Source organism: Theobroma umbraticum, unplaced genomic scaffold, assembly GCF_002168275.2.
Source record: "Theobroma umbraticum cultivar Fairchild unplaced genomic scaffold, ASM216827v3 scaffold_51.0, whole genome shotgun sequence".
Classification (NCBI taxonomy): domain Eukaryota; kingdom Viridiplantae; phylum Streptophyta; class Magnoliopsida; order Malvales; family Malvaceae; genus Theobroma; species Theobroma umbraticum.
The window spans coordinates 4,871,654-4,880,925 of record NW_018397260.1 but is presented as its reverse complement, the minus strand read 5'-3'; the positions used below and the strand labels follow the sequence as shown (position 1 = coordinate 4,880,925).

At 36.1% G+C, this 9,272-nt stretch overlaps 2 protein-coding genes and 1 non-coding gene across 4 annotated transcripts; all 3 read left to right on the top strand.

Annotated features, from left to right (window-relative positions):
* The first annotated feature begins 1,239 nt into the window (after positions 1-1,239).
* LOC149527187 (U4 spliceosomal RNA) lies at positions 1,240-1,390 on the top strand. The gene has a single exon (XR_016351296.1). It is a non-coding gene; the product is annotated as a U4 spliceosomal RNA (small nuclear RNA).
* A 107-nt stretch (positions 1,391-1,497) lies between these two features.
* LOC110416113 (S-adenosyl-L-methionine-dependent methyltransferases superfamily protein) lies at positions 1,498-4,666 on the top strand. Its single transcript, XM_021427957.2, has 4 exons — positions 1,498-1,660; positions 2,311-3,422; positions 4,113-4,202; positions 4,269-4,666. The coding sequence occupies exons 2-3, from the start codon at positions 2,344-2,346 to the stop codon at positions 4,198-4,200; spliced, it is 1,167 nt and encodes a 388-aa protein (XP_021283632.1). The 5' UTR covers positions 1,498-1,660; positions 2,311-2,343; the 3' UTR covers positions 4,201-4,202; positions 4,269-4,666.
* A 1,366-nt stretch (positions 4,667-6,032) lies between these two features.
* On the top strand, positions 6,033-8,612 carry LOC110416110 (putative glycerol-3-phosphate acyltransferase 3). 2 transcript variants are annotated; one of them, XR_016351212.1, is made up of 3 exons: positions 6,033-6,767; positions 6,916-8,229; positions 8,425-8,612. XR_016351212.1 is itself a non-coding variant. In XM_021427955.2 (2 exons), exons 1-2 carry the CDS (start codon positions 6,072-6,074, stop codon positions 7,786-7,788), a joined length of 1,569 nt encoding a protein of 522 aa, XP_021283630.1. In that variant the 5' UTR covers positions 6,033-6,071; the 3' UTR covers positions 7,789-8,612. The 2 variants fall into 2 exon arrangements, 1 of the variants encoding a protein (XP_021283630.1); XM_021427955.2 differs by having other exon boundaries at positions 6,916-8,612.
* Positions 8,613-9,272: the final 660 nt, after the last annotated feature.

The following is a 9,272-nucleotide window of genomic DNA, read 5'->3' as shown; positions in this document are numbered from 1 at the left end:
GGAAAAGCCTGATCCTTGCGTTCTCCAAAGTAGGAGATATATTATAAGTTGCCTCAGCATGCACGAAAGTCTTTAATGAGAATGACTCCCCTTGTTGAAGTTTAAGCTCAAGATTAGCAAACTCCTTATCCTTTACCACAAATCAACTACTATTATTCATCAGAACAATTCTGTTTTGCCATTAATCATCACATAACAACTAATCTCAAGCTCAACCCATCCTTTCATTGACTTCCAAGTTAAAAATTGCACCAAGCCAAGTGAAGCAGAGTGACAGGAGTTTCCTACATGAATTTGGCCTCGTGAAACACATGTTTAATTCTCGTCTCAAACCTGCCGCGACCTGTAAACTACAATCACCAACTATATACGGTGATATATGGAAAACTATTCCTTCTTGTCTTCCCACGTTTACACTATAGATAGATGCATTGAATCTAAATTCAGATAAAAATAAAAAAATAAGTTCTCCATTTGCACCGCAGCTATATCATTCAACATCTTAGGTCAAATTCAGTGTTCGACCATAAGCAATCACAATCACATTAATGGTGCAATAAATGAAAGACAAATTCCAAAAGTTTTTATCATTCGTGTACAGTTGAATAGTAATTCAAAACAAAATATACCTTTCATTAAGATGTTAATCCAAATAAGTTTGTTCTCATGTCAGGTTTTATTTGCCACCCAAATCGATTCTTAGGAAATCAAAATCTATATTTTTACTAAGCCATTCATTTCCAACACTGATACAACAATTGAATAAAAAAAAATTAACCCTAATGATTATGTATGAATTTTGATTTCAAATAACATAATATTATAAAAACTCCGAAACTATTTAAAAAATTAATATATATATTTATAATATTAATCAAATTTTTATATTTTTATTTTAAATTAAATAATAATTAATTAATTATCATTAAATTAAAATGATATTTATCATTTTTATGCCATTAATGTGATAATTTTATCATGTCTCAGTAGACAATATCATTATATATTATAATATGTCATTAAATCGTATAACATAAAAATGATAAGAGAATTTTTATTTATCTTAAAATTAAAATATTAAAACTTGATTAAACATTGAAAAAATTAAAAATTTATTTAAATCCTTTTATGTAATTGAAGAATTTTTTTAAGTATTATACCATTTCAATTTAATAATATAACTACCCTTTCTAACTTTCATTTAATCTGAAGAAAAAATGGTGTATCAACCATGGACCAAACTTCGCGCTTGGGGCAATGACGCAGCTAGTGAGGTTCTAACCGAGGCGCGTCTATTGCTGGTTGAAAACTATTTCCAAACCCCCTCTTAGGCCTGGGTTCGGCCCTGGCCTTAGAGAATTTCTGGAAGGGCTCCCTTTGGGGTAAAGCCCTAAAAAAGAAAAGAAAAAAAAAACCATGGACCAAACTTCGCAAAACTTAAAAAGGATAAGTAATAATGTAAATTTTCATGAATAATAGAATAATCGATCGGCCAATGTTGAAGGGCTCACGCCGTTTACTATAGACATGTTATCCCCCTATCTTTTACCCAAAAAAATTACTGTCCGTGCCTCTGCAAAACCCTAATTCACAAATTTCGCAAAATCAAATGAAATCCGCACCGCTCTAGTCCCTCTCTTTTCTATCCCGACTGAATCATGTAAGCTACCATAATCTCTTGGTAAAAGAGTAACCTTTTCTTTTATGAATAATTAATATTTTATTTTTAGTGTTTTTTTCCAGTAATATTCTGCTATTTTTCTTAAGCTCTGTTTTGTCTTCTTGTTACATAGACGAGAATATAAAATTGAAATTTTTTAATTTATTCTTTGTTAAGAAAAAAAAATGGAAAATGGTAATTTGGTTGGAACTCTATATAGTTTTGGGGGGAATGCGGTTATTGCTGGTTGGTATTAGTGCCCCTTCTTAGTTTGCTGATATGAAATTAGGCTTGTTTTAGTTGAAGCTCAAGAGTGCATTAATCGAAGAAATACTCAAATAGTTGACTTTATTTCAATGCATGTTTGGGTTTCTTCTGTTGTATTAACTAGGTAGAATTAATCAGCTGAAAAGCAAGGAGCAGCATTTGCTGAATTTCGAATAGATAAACTAGTGAAATTTACGTGTGTGTGCTTCCCTGGATGTTTCGACTAGTATTTTAGAACCATCATTTATGTTGTTCCCTATTGATATCCAATTGAGATTGGTGATGCCAAATGGTTTTTTAAAGATTTTGGGGTGCAAAACTATGTACAGCTTGCTGTTTCTTAGGTTCTGATGTGTGTGTTTTGATAAATGGTTTTTATGCAGGTCAAACCTGCTTAGGCACAATGCGTAAGACTGATGGTTTTTATTTCTCTGAGAGCTGGTAGGTACATCCATCGATTTTGGGGTAAATGCACTCTATCCCTTGACAGTTTTTGTGTATTTGTTTATCCAGTAACTTTTAGCAGTATGATGGAAATCAAAGTAAAAGATGGTTCTAGTTTGTGTACTCTTGTACCTGATGGAGAACCCCATATAATGCAATCCGGGTCTGTAAGTGAGGACCTTAGGTGCTCATCTATAAGCGTGAAATCTACTCCTGAAATAGAAAAGAAGTATGTCCATCGTGTTTATGATGCTATTGCCCCCCATTTTAGTTCCACCCGCTTTGCTAAGTGGCCAAAGGTTGCTGCTTTCTTGGAATCTTTGCCTACTGGCTCTCTTATCTTGGATGCGGGATGTGGAAATGGGAAATATCTGGGTTTAACTCCCAGCTGCTATTTTATAGGATGTGATATAAGTGCCCCTCTTATCAAAATATGTGCAGATAAAGGGCATGAAGTTTTGGTTGCAGATGCTGTTAATCTTCCTTACAGAACAAATTTTGGTGATGCAGCAATCTCTATTGCTGTGTTACATCACTTAAGTACAGAGGGTAGGAGAAAGAAAGCCATTGAAGAATTAGTCCGGGTGGTCAAAAAGGGTGGCCTAGTTCTAATGACCGTTTGGGCTGTAGAACAAGAGGATAAGTCATTACTTACCAAATGGACTCCACTTACTGAAAAGTATGTGGAAGAGTGGATAGGACCAGGTAGTCCTCGTGTTCGTGGCCCTTCACCCTTCACTTTAGAAAGCATTCCTGAAACTGAGGAAAATGGTTCACAAGCACATGCTAAAGATTCTAATGATAGTTTAACAGAGAATATGCAACAATCAATGTGTTTAACCCCCCAAAATGCAGATGATGTATTCGTTTCTAAACACGGAATGAGTCAACAGGAATATTTTGTGCCTTGGCACTTACCTTATCATCGTGCTGAAGTTAGTGGTGCATCTTCTGGTGCTCTTGCAAATTGTCTGGCAAGGAAAGATGATAAGAAGGGTGCTGTAGTGTATGACAGATATTACCATGTGTTTGGTGAAGGTGAACTTGAAAGGTATGCAATATCATTTTTGCAAGTGCTTTAAGTTCTATTTGACCATTTATTTATTAACATATTACCCAATGATTGGGCTGCAGCTGGAGCGAGCCTCCTCCCCCATTTCATTAAGTCTCCAAAACGGGTTGATAGTGGTTTCTGATCCTAGATATATGATGTGATTGCTAAAGAATTTTTATCTATCTAACTGGCGTTTATACTATACTTAATTTTACCAATCTAAGTGGACATGTTGTTATGACATAACAATATTAGAACCCTTTTTGAACCTGGCACATGTCAAGTAAGTGATCATAGCAATCATCTCTTTTATCTTCACCCCTTGGTTCAAGCCGAAGTTGCTTACTATGGATTTAAGAGACATGGTGAAAGTCAAGCTTTTCAGTGGTAGTTACTTGGTGTAAAAATCTTCTCTTTGCATCTAGGGGATAGAAAATGGCTTACAACAGTTTAATTTGGAAATCGTTAATTGCCTTGGGAGTTGATGTCAATGGGATTTAGATGATTTTGGGTTGAGAAAGAACATGGTCAAGCCTATAATTTTACTATAATAAAATCAATTAGTTCCTTTGTTTCTTTTAGAGTACGATGTTGGGGTTTGATGATTGGACCGTAAACTACCTACTGTCATATACATATGCAGATAAATATCATCTGCTCATTTTTTTTTAACATAAATTTCTGCAGGTTGGTATCTGGAATGGATAATGCTGTGATCGTTGATAAGTTTTATGACAAATCAAACTGGTGTATCATTCTTGAGAAAACCTTATAGGGGTAAAGACTTGCATTACTTCAATGGATCTTAGTGGAATTAGTGTTGAAGAAAATTTGTTGTTGCAGCTTTTTAGGGACAGACTATGCACACCCTTCATGGTTGAATTGGATTTTACACATTTGTGGACTGCGATTAAAAAGTTCCCGGCTAATGATACTTTACCATCTTGTAAATAGTTACAAAGGTGCTTAATCAATGTGGTAAAAGATGGACTTGAGAGAGCGGCCAAACATATGGATTGCTCAACCTTTCTTCCAATGTACAATGAGTTGGTATTACCAGAGTATGTACTTGCTCTTCTAAATGAGGCACATTAGTGAAGAAGTCTGTTCATAGATTTTTTCCGATAAGTTCTGTTTACAGGTTTTTGGTTGTGACTTGTAAGTTTATGGTTCATCCTGGAGCGAGGTTGTCAGCTGTTCATCTGTTCTCCATGTGAATTGAGAATGCATTAAATAAGAAACCAGCAACTCCTACTGCTTGTGAGTTACGACATGTAATTGTTCCCTACATGGCAGAAAGTATAACCAATGCGTTAAAGGGGTATTATTGTTAGGTTTTAATTGCTCTTGTGAGGATTATAATTAGCACGGATTTCTAAGATGATAAAGAGTTATTTTTCATTTTAGGTATAGCTCAAAACATAATGAGTTTTTGCATTATTTCCGTTGATAATTTGTTGAATTAATTTCTTACTAATTGCCATGAAATAATTTAAAAGAGGTGCACGTAGGTAACTAAATTATCAATTTCACTTAATTATGTTTTAAACCCTTATGTTTTATATAAATATTTGACTGACATAAGTGACTCTAGGCTCTATCTAGAAATATAGTGCTTGTTCCAATAGAAGGAATCAATTGCCTTAATAAATAGCATTAATAATAATGCTGTAGAAGAAAGACACAGAATACACAGCTGATAACCTGACTCAATTTTAATGGACAAGAGATCAACATAAATTTTATTTCCTGGCTAGGAGTTAATTTGCGTATTATGTATGTATGTATGTATGTATGTATGTATATGTACCTATTTAAAGCATTGTATGCATCAATTGTTCTGGCATATGGAGATGGCAGTAAAATGGAAAAGAAGACCAAAAATTGATTCAGTTTAGAGCTATAAATGTTTGAAAGCGGAGCATCTCGTGGGTTATGTGAGGCTTATTTCCCACCAAATTCTTCAACAGAACAAGTAGGAATCAAGCAATAAAATCACTCCCATCAACCACTGTGGAAAACGAATTGTTAACGAACTTAATAAAAGACAAAAGGATTGGAGTGCACAACAAGAACACTATCTATTAATGGTCCACGTTTTTCCAAGAGTTAAGACATACGACAAAAGCTCATTTACCAACCCCCTTCTCACATTTTTGTCTAATTAATCATGACTAGTTTCATCTCAGACTTTCGAAAAATTGAAATTCTAGCTGAGTTCTTTTAATTTACAAGATATGGAAGATCATTAATTAGAAATATATATATAAACTACCCTTGTAAGATTACCATAGTAGAGAGAAAATACACTGCAAAATTAGCAACATCAAAACATTGTCTCAATATCTTTTTGTCCCTCTACGTTAGTTTATGTATAAAGTCCTGAGGGTGGCTTCGATCAATTTTTCCGAAGGTGACCATGGCCAACCGAGAATCAGTGCTGTGGGACAAGTTTGCCTAGTACATTAACACTTAAATTCGGCCATGTATGGAAACCTTTGTCAATAAGCGATCAAAGTTATCAAGAACGACGACGCGGCTAGAGGAATAAATGAGCCATTGTCTATCTTAAACCAAAGTAACTAACAAATAACAATACTCGTTACTATAAATTTTCAGCCCTTTGGTCACAAGGTAAGCAAAACAATGGCAAAAATAAAGAAGCTCTTCCCACTAAAAGCTCTTTCCTTATTGTTCGAAACCTTGCTTAAATCATCAGGGAAGCTGCACTGTCTAAGGTTCAAGGTCAGCAATGGCCCTGCAACTCAATTCAAATTTCTTAAGCATTCCACACTTGTCCATAGCACAGATGAGCTTGCAAACCAGACATTGGTTTTTCACCTGGAGGGTGCACTCCTGAAGTCATGTTCACTGTTTCCTTACTTCATGCTGGTGGCCTTTGAAGCAGGTGGGCTCTTTAGAGCACTTATCTTGCTTCTTCTGTACCCTCTTGTTTTGTTAATCGGGAAGGAGATTGGATTGAGGATTCTGGTTTTTGTAAGCTTTGTTGGCATTAGGAAGGAGAAGTTTAGAGTTGGGACTGCCATTTTGCCCAAGTTCTTCCTGGAAGATGTGGGTTATGAAGGCTTTGATATAGTGATGAGCTACAAAAAAAGGGTAGCAGTGACTGGAATGCCTAAAATCATGGTTGAAGGATTCTTAAGAGACCACTTGGGAATTGATGCTGTTGTTGCAAGAGAGTTGAAGGAATTTCGCGGGTACTTCTCGGGTTTGATGGAGGAAAAGATGGATGCTGGACCTGTTATAAGCGAGTGTACTCATAATATTGGTTTAGGCTGCTTCAGAAAATCTCACGATCAGAAGATTTTCTCACATTGCAAGGTTGGTAAAATTCCTAAGACTAACGAACTCTTCTTTCCATTCGCCCCACTTCTCAGCCGCTTACTCTTTCTCTGATTAATTTTTTTATTTTATTTTATGCGTACATTTATTTATTCAAGGAGCATTAAGAAAATCTGTGTTGCAACAGGAAATTTACTTGGTAACAGAGGCAGAAAAGGAAAATTGGCAAGCCCTTCCAAGGAAGAGATACCCAAAGCCATTAATCTTCCACGATGGGAGGTTGGCTTTTAGGCCAACCCCATTAGCTGCGCTAATTATGTTCATTTGGTTTCCCTTTGGCTTCCTTCTGAACATCGCCAGAACCATTATTTTCATATCATTACCTTTTAAGTTATCTATGCCTTTATTGGCCTTGTCTGGGTGTATAATTACCGTATCAAAACCAGAACCTACCGCTTCTTCAATCAACGGTGAAAAAAAACCAGGAGGCATGCTCTACGTTTGCAACCACAGAACTTTACTAGACCCACTTTTTTTAAGTGCAGTTCTCATGAAGTCTGTCTCTGCTGTCACCTACAGCATTAGTAGATTCAGTGAGGTAATTTCCCCTATTAAGACGGTCAGGTTAACAAGAGATCGAGAGAAAGATGGAAAAATTATGAAGAAGCTTTTGAGCCAAGGTGACCTTGCGGTTTGCCCTGAAGGAACCACTTGCAGAGAACCGTACCTGCTAAGGTTCAGCCCGTTATTCGCAGAGATGACTGATGAAATAGTTCCTGTAGCTATAAAATTGCAGGTTAGCCTGTTCTATGGATCTACAGCTAGCGGACTCAAATGTTTAGACTCAACATTTCACCTCATGAATCCAAATCCTATGTGCTCGGTCAAGATTCTTAACAAGTTGCCAAGTTGCCAAACACATAATACTGGAGGGAAATCAAAGTTCGAAGTTACCAATTATGTGCAGAATCAGATTGCAGCAGCTTTAGGATTTGAGTGTACCAATCTTACAAGGAAAGACAAATATGCAATCTTGGCAGGCAATGAGGGGATCGTATAGGATGCTAGGAGAGTGACGCAAGAAACTGTTGAAATTGATGGTTTTTTGATCTGCTGCAGAGGAAGAGGTAATAGTGATTTCGAGGGAAGCCTGAGGTTCAAAAGGAAGAAGAAGACTTGAATCAGCAGCCGTCTCGAAGCTTTACTCTTACCGTTTTATTCTTCCGTCATATTCCATTTTATTTGTTTTTTTTTACTGTTTAATCTTATGTTCGTTAAAAGTCAAAATTTAACTACTTTACTTAGTGAAACTGTGTCGTATAGGTAATGTATGAGTCATTGTGCCAGGGAATCTTTCATTGATCCCAGCATCCTCTGTCTTTGTAAGGCCAGATGGCTTCATCTGGTTTGCTATTTCTCTTACATTTTTTCTCTCTTTGAACAACATATATATTGGTTGATAAATGAAACGCTGTGCTGAAGTCGCTTTTTTGAGGAAATAGTATTCTTCTCTCTCATCTCTCTTGACTATTTTCTCCGCTGTTCATCATCTTCATCGTTTAAATATTCAAATGTTTTAAACATAGTATCAGAGTAAATATAAAGATTTTAAGGGACTGTTGGTGCTATTTACTTGTTTATCTACCTTGCTTTTTTGTTATTCATCCGATTGTGATTGTTTTTTTCATGGCCACAGCTGGGTTAAGCACATCAGCTCCGTTGGTTTTTAGGGGAGAACTATGTTTTCTGGTCAGTCAAAGTGATGTCTTACTTGAAGGCTTTCAACATTTGGGGAGCTGTGGAAACTGGGGCTGAGCCAGTGCTAAGACATGCCAACCCAACCATTGCACAGATGAAGCAGCATGAAGAGGACAAAGCTAAGAGGTATAAAGCTTTATCTTGCTTGCAATATGCTGTCACTGATGAAATATTTGCTAGAATAATGCATTTAGAGAATCTTAAAGAAGTTTGGGATCACTTGAAGGATGAATTTCAGGGTAGTGAAAGAACCACACATATTCAAGCTTTGAACTTAACTAGACAATTTGAAATGTTAAGTATGGATGAAGATGAGTCTGCTAGAATATTTTCTGGAAGATTATTAGGTATAGTGAATCAACTTAGGTTGCTAGGGAAAGCTGTGCCTGAAGACAAATTAGTTAGCAAAATGCTAGTGAGTCTTTTTGAACGATATGAGTCTAAGATCTCCTCATTAGAGGATTTCAAAGATTTAGCACAAATCACCTTGAAGGAGCTTGTGAATGCTTTAGAGGGGCTGGAATAGAAGAGAGCTTTTAGACAAATAAAAGCAGTTGATAGTGCTCTAGTAGCTAGAATTAAGAACTTGAAATTAGGTGGTAGTAGTTCAAAGAAAACTGATGCAGAGAAGAAGGACAAAGGGAAGAAAGTGACTGAAGACAAGTCAGGAAATGACTTGGGAGGTCCTTTGAAAACTGTCTCCCTAAGTGGCAGTAAGTATTACCTCATATTTATTAATGATCTAGCCAAATATTGCTTGATTTACTTTCTTAAGCTCAAGTCAGA